The sequence below is a fragment of the Coregonus clupeaformis genome, chromosome 15 (genome assembly GCF_020615455.1).
Source record: "Coregonus clupeaformis isolate EN_2021a chromosome 15, ASM2061545v1, whole genome shotgun sequence".
Lineage (NCBI taxonomy): Eukaryota > Metazoa > Chordata > Actinopteri > Salmoniformes > Salmonidae > Coregonus > Coregonus clupeaformis.
Genome location: NC_059206.1, coordinates 36,902,467 through 36,914,795, shown reverse-complemented (window position 1 = coordinate 36,914,795; position 12,329 = coordinate 36,902,467). Strand labels below are relative to the sequence as shown.

General features: G+C 48.1%; 1 protein-coding gene across 5 annotated transcripts in view; it reads left to right on the top strand.

Annotated features, from left to right (window-relative positions):
• The window catches only part of LOC121582515 (mediator of RNA polymerase II transcription subunit 13-like), an 80,080-nt gene extending 68,589 nt beyond the window's left edge, over positions 1-11,491 (top strand). For all 5 annotated transcript variants that reach the window (XM_045225121.1, XM_045225120.1, XM_045225119.1 and 2 more), the window contains exons 17-31: positions 107-1,035; positions 2,662-2,841; positions 3,132-3,367; positions 3,543-3,774; positions 4,069-4,384; positions 4,501-4,762; positions 5,068-5,256; positions 5,579-5,802; positions 6,095-6,237; positions 6,769-6,927; positions 7,554-7,718; positions 8,063-8,214; positions 8,321-8,485; positions 8,661-8,788; positions 9,232-11,491. In XM_045225121.1, coding sequence (XP_045081056.1) covers positions 107-1,035; positions 2,662-2,841; positions 3,132-3,367; positions 3,543-3,774; positions 4,069-4,384; positions 4,501-4,762; positions 5,068-5,256; positions 5,579-5,802; positions 6,095-6,237; positions 6,769-6,927; positions 7,554-7,718; positions 8,063-8,214; positions 8,321-8,485; positions 8,661-8,788; positions 9,232-9,364 — 3,613 coding nt within the window. In that variant the 3' untranslated portion in view covers positions 9,365-11,491. The remainder of the gene's footprint in view (positions 1-106; positions 1,036-2,661; positions 2,842-3,131; positions 3,368-3,542; positions 3,775-4,068; positions 4,385-4,500; positions 4,763-5,067; positions 5,257-5,578; positions 5,803-6,094; positions 6,238-6,768; positions 6,928-7,553; positions 7,719-8,062; positions 8,215-8,320; positions 8,486-8,660; positions 8,789-9,231) is intronic.
• The last annotated feature ends 838 nt before the right edge of the window (positions 11,492-12,329 follow it).

Genomic DNA, 12,329 nt, shown 5'->3' with positions numbered 1-12,329 from the left:
TGTACCAGGGCTGGTTCTATTACATCTGGATGCATGTTCATAAAATGTTCCTTAAACGTTACCATGTTGAATTTACTGTGTGTGTATTTGTGTGTGTGTCCTCCAGCAATGTCCCCAGTGTTGGGGACCAGGAGTATGCCCAGATGAGTGCCAGCGCCCCGTCCATGGGCACCACCGGCGGCATCCTCCCCTCGCCATCCCCTGCCACCCCCCGCTTCTCCGTCCCCACCCCTCGTACCCCCCGCACCCCCAGGGGCGTAGGCACGGCCAGCGGGCAGGGCTCGGTGAAGCAGGAGGGTACCGGGACAGAGCTGAGCTCCCCTGCCTCCACGCCCTCCACCAGCCTGCCTATGAGCTCCGTGACTGAGCCCCATGCGTCCTGCCCCGCCCTGTCCGAGGCCCACAGCCTGTACGCCGCCCTGCTCCTCTCTGACTCAGTCCTCAATGTCTTCAAGGACCGCAACTTCGACAGCTGCTGCATCTGCGCCTGCAACATGAACGTGAAGGGTGCCGACGTGGGCATGTACATCCCCGACTCCACGCTCGAGGACCAGTACCGCTGCATGTGTGGCTTCAGCGCTATCGTCAACCGCCGGCTGGCCCACGGCACGGGCCTCTTCCTGGAGGACGAGCTGGACATCTTCGGGAGGGGCTCGGAGGTGGGCCGGGCAGCTGAGAGGAGACTGGCACTGTGCCGCAGAGACCCACCCATGGGAGATCCCCGGGCCAAGCGCCCCCAGGACTCCTCCCCTGCCCCTTCCTCTGTCATGGTGCTCCTCCAGGAGCAGTGCTCCCAGCCCATCTCCTCTCTGGCCTCCCTACACCTCCCTCCTGCCTGCTCCTGCCACGGCCGCCAGGGGGCCCTGCTCCAGAGCTGGATGGCTGACAAGCAGTGGGCGGATGGCAGTGATGCGTGTGTGGAGTGTTACAACGCGCTGGTACAGGGGCAGCAGTATGTGGATAACCCCGCCGGAGGGAAAGTAGATCCGGCTGTTGTGAGGAGCAGCGCTCTACACTCCTGGCCTCACACCAACGGTAAGGAGGAGTGATCTGGCTGTAATGATAGAAGGATGCCAAGGGGTGATAGTAATTGGAGGATGACAGTAGGGATGACAGTAGTGATGACATTCCTAGTGGTGATAGAAGTAATAGCGGCTTTCTATCTGCAGTGAACTGATTACAGAGTTATAGAGACAAATACACTACATACATAAGTATATGGACACCCCTTTAATTAGTGGATTCGGCTATTTCAGCCACACCCATTGCTGACAGGTGTATAAAATCGAGCACACAGCCATGCAATCTTCATAGACAAATATTGGCAGTAGAATGGCTTTACTGAAGAGCTCAGTGACTTTCAACGTGGCTCCGTCATAGGATGCCACCTTTCCAACAAGTCAGTTTGTCAAATTTCTGCCCTGCTAGAGCTTCCCCGGTCAACTGTAAGTGCTGTTATTGTGAAGTGGAAACGTTGAGGAGCAACAACGGCTCAGCAGCAAAGTGGTAGGCCACACAAGCTCACAGAACGGAACCGCCGACTGCTGAAGCGCGTATCGTGTAAGAATCATCTGTCCTCGGTTGCAACACTCACTACCGAGTTCCAAACTGCCTCTGGAAGCAACGTCAGCAGAACTGAACTGTTCATCGGGAGCTTCATGAAATGGGTTTCCATGGCCGAGCAGCTGCACACAAGCCTAGGATCACTGTGCGCAATACCAAGCGTCGGCTGGAGTGGTGTAAAGCTCGCCACCATTGGACTCTGGAGCAGTGGAAACACGTTCTCTGGAGTCATGAATCACGCTTCATCATCTGGCAGTCTGACGGACAACTCTGGGTTTGGCGGATGCCAGGAGAACGCTACCTGCCCGAATGCATAGTGCCAACTGTAAAGTTTGATGTAGGAGGAATAATGGTCTGGGACTGTTTTTCATGGTTCAGTCTAGGCCCCTTAGTTCCAGTGAAGGGAAATCTTAACACTACAGCATACAATGACATTCTAGACAATTCTGTGCTTCTAACTTTGTGGCAACAGTTTGGGGAAGGCCCTTTCCTGTTTAAGCATGACAATGCCCCCATGCACAAAGCGTGGTCCATACAGAAATGTTTTGTCAAGATCGGTGTGGAAGAATTTGACTGACCTGTACAGAGCCCTGACCTCAATCCCATCGAACACCTTTGGGATGAATTGGAACGCCGACTGTGAGCCAGGCCTAATCGCCCAACATCAGTGACCGACCTCACTAATGCTCGTGGCTGAATGGAAGCAAGTCCCCGCAGCAATGTTCCAACATCTAGTGGAAATTCTTCCCAGAAGAGTGGAGGCTGTTATAGCAGCAAAGGGGGGACCAACTCCATATTAATGCCCATGATTTTGGAATGAGATGTTCGACGAGCAGGTGTCCACATACTTTTGGTCATGTAGTGTAGCTTATTTTTTCTTAGAATGGAAAATTAAACCAGATCAATCCATTCACTCAAAGTTTAAATCCATGTTTCTCTTTGTTAGTTACGGACTGTTGTGTGATGTGACGTTCAATGTGTATGATGTCTAATGTTTATTTATGTAATGTATGTATTTCTCTGTGTGTGTGTGTGTGTGTTTGTTCTCGTGTGTGTCTTCTCGTGTGTGTGTGTGTGTGTCTCCTTGTCTCTCCCCAGTGCTGGACATAAGTATTCTGTCATCCCAGGACGTGGTGCGTATGCTGCTGTCCCTGCAGCCCTTCCTTCAGGACGCCATCCAGAAGAAACGTACGGGCCGGACCTGGGAGAACATCCAGCATGTCCAGGGTCCGCTCACATGGCAACAGTTCCACAAGATGGCCGGCCGGGGCTCCTACGGTAAGCCACCAGGGACACTCTTTATTGATGTATCTACAGTAGATATTTGCAATGTACAGTATTTTAGATAGATTTCCCTTGAACTGTTTGTGACTTGACTTTTGTGTAAATTATATTTGATGTCAACATTTTAGGTTCTTCCACAGATCTCAATTTAGGAGTAGGCCCTCTAAATATTGCTGTACAAAGGATAACCGGAGAAATGTAATCGAACAAGACAATCACCTGACCTCCTTCAGTCCAGTTCAGCCTTCCATAACTCTCCCATGCCTCATCTTTCTTCTCACCAGGGTCAGAGGAGTCGCCGGAGCCCCTTCCCATCCCTACCCTGTTGATGGGCTACTACGACAACTACGACCGTAACTTCCTGGCGCTGTCGCCCCTGGCGCTGCCCTTCTGGGAGAAGCTGCTGTTGGAACCATACGGGGGACAGAGGGACGTGGCCTTCCTGGTGCTCTGCCCCAACTCTGAAACCCTGCTGGCCGGGGCACAGGCCTTCTTCCAGGAACTCAGCGCTGTCTACGAGGTAGGTCCTGTTATACTACTGTATCCAAACCCTCTCCTCTAGCAAATTCTTAGTTGTTGTTTCTTTCAGAATATACAATGACCAATTAGATGCCTCCACCTCCCGTGAATGTGTGAAGACACTGGGTGGGATACTGTGTATGTAATCTATAACCCCTACTTGTTGTCATTTTCAGACGTGTCGGTTGGGGAAACACAGACCCCTGGCCAAGGTGTCCAGAGATGGGCTGGTGCGTGTGGGGGCAGTGGACACAGAGACAGAAAGTGAGACAGAGAAGGAGAAAGAGAAGGAGAGGCAGGAGGAGGAGCAGGTAGATCAGTGGTTCACAGGGCCTTGGGCTGGACAGCAACACAGCGACAACCTCAGCAAACTCAAACTCTACGCGCGCGCCTGCAGGAAGCAGCTAGGTGAAACACTGAACTTTATGATTGCAATTGTCTGTGATGAAGGGACATTGTACCAGGTGGGACATATGAGTCCTATTCTATTATTTGTTCTATCTATTAACCCTTCCCCTGGGATGTTTTTGTGATATACCTAACTCTCTATAGATATTTCACTAGTTACTAAATTGGTATTACACTAACCATGGCCGCAGGAAGTAGGGGTGCTGAGGGTGCTAAACATCTTCCCGCAGCTATAACACTAACTACTACATGCATTTCAACTCTAACTCCTCCTCAATGTTTTCCTTCATCCAGGTCCACAGTTGTCTGCCCTGTCTTTGGACAGCAGTCTGTTGTTACCCCCCAAGCCTCAGCCTCCTCCGGCCCCTACGCCCTCCTCATCCCAGCCTGCCCCCTCCTCTAGCCAGCCCCCCTCTGGTCCTGGGGCCCCTGCTGAGGGAGAGCCATCGGCCCCCCCAGTGGCCCCCAGATCAGAAAGCACCCCAACCCCCACAGTAGCAGCCTCGGGCCAGCCAGGGCCAGCAGAGAGCACCCAAGGAGGGTCCACTGAGGTCAAGAATACCCCCAATGCCATACCACCACCACCTAGCCAGCCAGAGACCCCTGAGAGGTGAGGACCCAGGGCATCTATGCTTCTATATTACTATTGTATTACTATGTTATTATTCAGTATTCTATGTTATCATGATATTGGGATATTCATCATGTCTCCGCCCCCTTTCCCAGAGTGGCGGAGCGGGAGCGAATCGGCATCCCCACGCTAGCGGACTCGGCCGATAGCCACGCCCACCCCCCGGCCATCGTGATCTACGTGGTGGACCCCTTCCTGTGCTCGGGCCGAGCGAGTGATGGAGGAGGAGGAGAGGAGGAGGAGGAGGAGGGAGAGGAGGTGGAAGCAGGCAGTGTGTGGTTACTAGGGCTGCTGCGGTGCTACGCAGAGATGCTACAGACATTGCCAGAGAGCATGAGACCAGCACTGGTGTTACAGGTAGGATCATATACTGTACTGTACTCCCTCTTACACCACCTATAGCTTTGCTTCTGTATGGTTGAATGGATGAGTGACTGAGACTGTGGGTAGCACCCTAATCCCTACATAGTGCACTACTTTTGACCAGAGCCCTCTAGTCAAAAGGAGAGCACTATTATTATTATTATTATGTATTATTATATATGGAATAGAGTGCCAGAAGACACAGTCTGGATGTCCTACCACGGCCAACAGCAGTGAATAGCTCCCCAGGTCAATCTGCTCATACTAGAGTGTTCATTCATTCCGTATGTGTTGTCCAGGTGGTGCCATGTCAGTACCTGCTCCAGCCAGCCAGTGGTGAGAGCCCTCTGTACCTGCAGCACCTGCGCTCCCTGGCCTTCTCAGCCTACTCCCAGTGCAGACGCCTCCTACCCACACAGACACACATCAAGTCTCTGACTGGCTTCGGCCCCGCCTCCACCCTAGAATCTGTGCTTAAGAGCCCAGAGGTAAGGCTTGCACAAACCCACACTTAATGACATGTAGACCCATTGAAAAGTCCCACACAGGCTTCAAACACACTCACTCAGACACATAGGGGCCTACCCTACCTATACATCTCATCTATTTTGAACTTGTTAATAAATGCTCCAACTGTCTGACAATCCCACTCGCTTCCTCTCCCCCCCTTCTCACTCCCCCTCCCCCTCCCCCTCCCTCTTCACTCCCCCTCCCCATCCCTCATCACTCCCCCTCCCTCTTCACTCTCCCTCCCCCTCCCTCATCATTCCCCCTCCCCCTCCCTCCTCACTCCCCCTGTCCCCTCCCCAGCACCACAGCCCTCTACAGGGCTACTCTCCCCCGTACATTCTGGGTCCTACCCGTGCCAAGCAACCGGAGCCAGGGGAGGTGTGGGCAGAGATCCCTCCCAGGTACAACGTGCTGTTTGTGGGCTACTGCCTGTCCCATGACCAGCGCTGGATCCTGGTCTCCTGCACCGACCAACAGGGAGAGCTACTGGAGACCTGCATCATCAACATCGATGTGCCGAACAGGTACAGTCAGTCAGTCAGTTACTCAATCAGTCAGGGCCTGGGAGAATGGGGGATATCTATGGAGAGGTGTTGATGATGCTGTGCTAATGTTAGATAATGTCAAATCCTTTCATCCTGTCGTTCATTATATGATATCATATAATATCTATTATTCATAGTAGGCTTGGCTATATTATATTGAGTAAAGTAATACACTTTAATGTAGCATTTCAGAACCTTTATATTTATACAGTTCATGATGTTATATAGACATTACCGAACGTTCTTCTTGTCTCTCCCTGCTCCTCCTCAGAGCACGGTGGCCTAAGGTCTCAGCCAGGAAGATGGGACTGCAAAAGTTATGGGACTGGTGTGTCGGCATCATCCAGATGACCTCACTGCCATGGAGGATCGTGATTGGTCGGCTGGGCAGACTAGGACACGGTGAACTGAAAGGTGAGTTCAGCATAGTGCAGCTAACTCTGTCTCAATATCCCTGGTGTTTGGTGTAAGGTGAGATCAGCTGGAACTATTGTTTCTATATTTTCTGCCTCAGTACTTCAGTTGATCCAGAGGGGATGACAGTTGACTGTAGAACAATTCACTGTAGTGACCCGAATCTCTCCTCCCCTGTCCCCCTCTCTCTCCATCCCTCCCTCTCTCCCTGCCTCCGACTTCCCCTGTCCCACCTCTCTCCCTCCCTCCCTCCCTCCCTCCCTCCCTCCCTCCCTCCCTCCCTCCCTCCCTCCCTCCCTCCCTCCCTCCCTCCTCCCTCTCTCCCTCCCTCTCCCCTCCCTCTCCCCCTCCTCTCCTCTCCTCTCCTCTCCTCTCCTCTCCTCTCCTCTCCTCTCCTCTCCTCTCCTCTCCTCTCCTCTCCTCTCCTCTCCCTCTCCTCTCCTCTCCTCTCCTCTCCTCTCCTCTCCTCTCCTCTCCTCTCCTCTCCTCTCCTCTCCCTCCCTCCCTCCCTCCCTCCCTCCCTCCCTCCAGACTGGAGCGTTCTCCTTGGGGAGCACTCTCTCCACTCCATCAGTCGCCAGCTAAAGGAGGCGTGTCGTATGTGTGGCATCTCCTCTGCCGACACCCCCTCCATCCTCAGCGCCTGCCTGGTTGCCATGGAACCCCAGGGCTCCATCGTGGTGATGCCAGGTTAGCAGCACTGCTGGGCCCATGGATTATGTGTTTACGAAACCTTCCAGATATAATATACATATTTAATAGATGTTATAGAAGCCCACTCTAAAAGCCCTGGTGTTGCAGATACAACATGATGTTATGAGCCAAGGGTGAGCAGTGTAATAGTGTGTTTAACCCCAATGCTGCCACACACTCAGGGAACACATTGAGCTGCCACACATTGAGGGAGCACGGTGAGCTGACACTCACTTCACAGCACACAGTAATGCAGACATAATGGAGATTGCAGCATTTGAGCCAAGGTTAGGCCAAGTGGATTTTACAGGACAGACACTCTGCACTGTACAGTAGCACATTGTGCACAGCAATACAAACTTGAGCAAACTCAAAGGATTTCATTGCCAAACACACAGCAAGCTCTATTAAGGGAAATCACAATACAACCTTACATGACAACGGGCTGTTGGAAATGTGCAGTGTTCAGTCCGCATCAGCTGCCTTGGCAACGGAACGCCGGACCATTTCCATCGTAATGGAGGCCAAGTTCATGGGATTTGTTGCATGACAGGGCCCATAGGTTTACTATCATACACATGGCACATTTGTTTCTGTGTGTGTGTGTGTGTGTGTGTGTGCAGACGCGGTGACGATGGGCTCGGTGTTTGGTCGCAGCACGGCCCTCAACCTGCAGACGTCCCAGCTGAACACCCCTCAAGACGCTTCCTGTACCCACATCCTGGTATTCCCCACCTCCGCCACCACCCAGCTGGCTGCCAGCTCCTACCCCACAGAGGATAACGCTGGTAAGGGCTCCACATTAGACCTCCATGTTGAATGCAGAGTGTATTTAGGTGCAAGGTTATTCAATACAACCAATATGTTAGCGGCAATAGCATTATATCTAAAAATCTATACTTGAGCTGAAAGTATATCAGTAATTAGGTATTGTATACTCAGCATTTTACAGAAACTGTTGCTGAATGTAAGTTATGTGCAGTTCACAAATATCCCCACCAGAGTGTGCAATTCTCTCAGGATTGTTTCGAATAGAGTCAGAGGAAGATCCAGTGGACTACACCTCTTGTGGATGAGATATGTATCTGTAGCTGACTAGATAGATAACTCTCTGCTGTGTTTCTGTCTCCAGACGACATGTTCGACCTGCCTTTCCCTGACGAGCTGGAGAATGACATAGGACATGACATTCTCAACCTGCACCCCTCCCCCAACACCTCCCCCGTACCCTCCCCTGGCTCCCCCTCGGGCATGGGGGGAAGCTCACACTTCCAGCATAACAGGGTGAGTTCAGAAACCAGGCTAAGTGACTCGATTCATATGAATTATGCAGAACTTTTCCTGATACTGTTGGTGACCATATGTCCTTAATGTTCCTTCTGTCCTCCAGAGTCAGGGAGAGAGGTTTCTGTCCAGGGAGAACCCTCCAGAGGAGCTGAAGCAGCAGCCTCTAGCCCTGGGATACTATGTCTCCACTGCCCAGGCCGACAGCCTGCCTCACTGGTTCTGGGCCTCCTGCCCTCAGGCTCAGAACCAGTGTCCACTCTTTCTCAAGGTAAGGGATCCACGTACTTGTTGATTTTGTGTGTGTGTGTGCGTTGCTTGTGTGATTGTGGGGGGGGTGGGTGGTGGTGGTGGTGGGTGCGTGTGTGCGTGGGTGCGTGGGTGCATACTTTTGTGTGTCTGTGTGTGTAAGTGTGTGTTCAGACACCCCTGTTTCTCCCCTGAAGGCGTCTCTACACCACCACATCTCCATCGCCACAGCCCAATCAGATGAGCCCAATCAGACAAGCTCAGACAAGACGACCAAGAGGATACCTCACCCTCTGGACTCCAAGACCACCTCTGATGTACTCAGGTTAGTAGGTTATGCTATATGCCCAGTACCTATGGTTGCAAAATTCCGGTAACTTTCCCAAAATTCCCAGGTCTTCCAGAAATCCCGGTTGAAGGAATCCCAAATCAGGAGGGAATAAGCAGGAAATCCAGAATCCTTCAACCAGGATTTCTGGAAAACCAGGGAATTTAAGGAAAGTTCCTGGAATTTTGCAACCCTCCCAGTATCCACTACCCATCCCATCCTACCTTCTTCTACTGTATAACACCCTATCATCTCCTCTTCTCACTCTGTCAAATAGGTTGTTATTGTCACTAACTTGTCCTCTGTGATGAAGAAGTAGCTTATGTGTGGGCATCATTTGTAGGCTATAAAGGTCAACACTTCATCTAGTATGACGTATGTTCATGTTATGTGTTCCCTAACCCCAAACCATGGTGCTCATGTCTTGCGTACTACTGTAGGTTTGTGTTGGAGCAGTACAACGCCCTCTCGTGGCTGACGTGCAACCCTGCCACCCAGGACCGCCGCTCCTGCCTGCCCGTCCACTTGGCCGTGCTCACACAGATGTACAATGCCGTCCTCAACATGCTCTAGCTATGGGACTTACTAATGGACAGCTAAGGAAACTGAGTACTGCACAATCCATGGCCTCTGAGGTCATGTGTGCCTGCCTGCCTGCAATGTCTCTGTCTGGACACCAGAGAGAGCCAGAGGTCTGTTAGAAAAATTCTGGATGGACAGATAGGGTGAGGCTTATGGACCCCTTTTACACCTAGTATTAACATGTGATCTGTGATCAAATCATGGCTATATTTCAGTGGAATGATGGCCAAAATGGTGGCAGTAGGACAACAGATTGTGCTGGTTCTTGGTTGGGAAAACAATCAAACAAATGCCTATGTACAGTACAGAGAGACCTTTGAACATGAACAGTATGGTCAGCCATGAGACCAGCCCAGTGCAATTCTTACCTTTAAAAAACGGTTATTGTAAGATGCGGTGATGTGCCAACAACCATCTGAAAAGGCACGTACAGCCTGAGAGAGAAGATGGAGATATCCAACTATGCCCTTTTTATTGACATAATAGGACATTTCAGTGTTACACTTGTCATTATCAGATCAGCGTTGTTGTACAGGAGGATTTTTCACCCTGTTCCTGTGAGACTGAAGATGTTTTGAAGCTATGGAGGAAACATGTTAAAGGGTGCACTATGTGACCTACAGTGTGGTCCTGCATGAAGACTTGGACCATCCCCCTTACCAGCCATAACAGTGATACACTGGGAGCTATAGACATCCTCATGTAGGATGGGAGCCTGGGAGTCACCTGCATAGCTGTCCTGTATCTGTCCCACACTGCACAACCAGGGAACCAACTGACCACAGCAACACAGCAGCTTCCTACTTTCAATGACACTTTTACACGTTTGTAAGGAACTGTGGTTGTGAGTTCATTGGCTCGCGGTTTAGTAATGAAATTTAAACCAACAATCATAAGAGGGTGGAGAACACAACAATTTCCTGTGAGGTCAAAGCAATTGATAATGGCACTTTTTCCTTACTTTTGAAAGTTACAATTTTATTGCTGTACATATGAACACACTGAATACTATTTGACAAATAATGAACAGAGGTTCTTGTTTATAGTGTTAAACTGACATTTGCGAAGAATTTAGACTTATTTTTTATATTTAAAATTACATTTTGAAGCCAAAAAATTATCAAGGTCTTTTCCAAATTTAATATCAATCGCCTTGGGGTCGGAAATGAAAATGGAAATTTTACATTTTTACATTTTAGTCATTTAGCAGATGCTCTTATCCAGAGCGACTTACTTATTTGAAGCAAATTGTAACAAAAATTGTTAAAATGTCATATTTCTATATAGTATATCATGCATATAAATTCATATATATATATATATATATATATATATATATATATATATATATATATATATATATATAAATGTTACTTCTCTAAAACAGCCACATGATGGTGATAGTGGTTTATACATAACTTTCTCTTTGAAGAGGCAAATACAGTATAAATCTTTTATCAAAGACAATGCATTTTAGTTCTATACTTTTATATATTTTTCAATTATTGAAATGTCAACTGTTTGCCGTTTTATTTAAGGAGTTTAAGTTAAGGAGCTTAATACTGCAGGAAAGATATATTTATAAAGTGTCTCTCTTCTCCTGATAAATAAACTTGAAATAGGCAATAGGTTTCAATGGTATGTATTTGAGCATTACATGGGTGTTGTATATTTAACTAATATGCTTTATTTCAGTGGTGGTCCTAAATGAGGTCAAGCAAACCATCAGAAAAGCCTATTTCTTGAGCTCCACTCAAACAGCCCTGTTATTTGTACAATTCCTAGCATGTTTGTATATACACTTTTCAGCTGTGTTTTTTGAATTTCTCAAAGCTGTACATTTCATGCTGGTTTAATTTACTTTATTTTAAGTGATTCCTATAAAGTATTTTTTGCTGTGGGCTTTTTTAAATATAAATATATACTTATGAAGTCTCATTCAAAATACAGCTAAGGGTGTATTGCCAAGAAATGTACACTAAAGTACAAAAGAGGGCAAGTTCGCAAATTTGTTACATCTGCCATCACTTTGAATATGAGACAGATCTATCTTGGAGAAGAGATCTGTGACTTTTACACTCTTTTTTTTAGTAAATTATTAAAACTCTTGAAAAAAACTCCCTTTGAGTATATGTGTTCTCTATGCTCTCTTATTCGACACTGGAGTCTTTCATCTTTTGATGTCTTTATATGATTTGGGACAGTGCCACTCAGATCACACATTGAATTTGAGACAAGCTGCGTGATTAGTCCCAGACATTGATTCCATTGCCATGTTGTGACACTGACTACATGTAATGTGATTGGAATGATCTGGCGTGTCAAAGCTCTGCTATCTGCATTTGTGTAGAAGAAAGGAGAGGGCCTGTTAGCACTTTTCAATGCTTTCCCCTTGTCCTGTCAACACAGGGACCTGTGAATTGGATCAACACCTCGGACCCCCTCTCACATCTGCCCTGCATATTGGAGACTATGTGGGAGACATGCTGAGAGCTGCTCTGTAGTGGTACTGTATCAGCCCAGACACCACTTGTTCTCTCACTAACACTGTCACAATCTTGACAACGTTGTTGTAGCATACAGTTCAGCTTCTAAGTTATTGAAACAAAACAGAAACATGACTGATAGTTTTTCCTTGCACCATGCTGGTTTCATTCATTATCTGTATTGTAGTGGGGTAATATTTGATATATAGGTATATATATATATATATATATATATATATATATATATATATATATTTATAATGAACAAAAATATAAATGCAACATGTAAAGTGTTGGTCCCATGTTTCATAAGCTGAAATAAAAGATCCTATAAATATTCCATACACACAAAAAACGTATTTCTCAAAAATGTTGTGCACAAATATGTTTACATCCCTGTTAGTGAGCATTTCTCCTTGTCAAGATAATCCATCCACCTGACAGGTGTGGCATATCTTGAAGCTGATTAA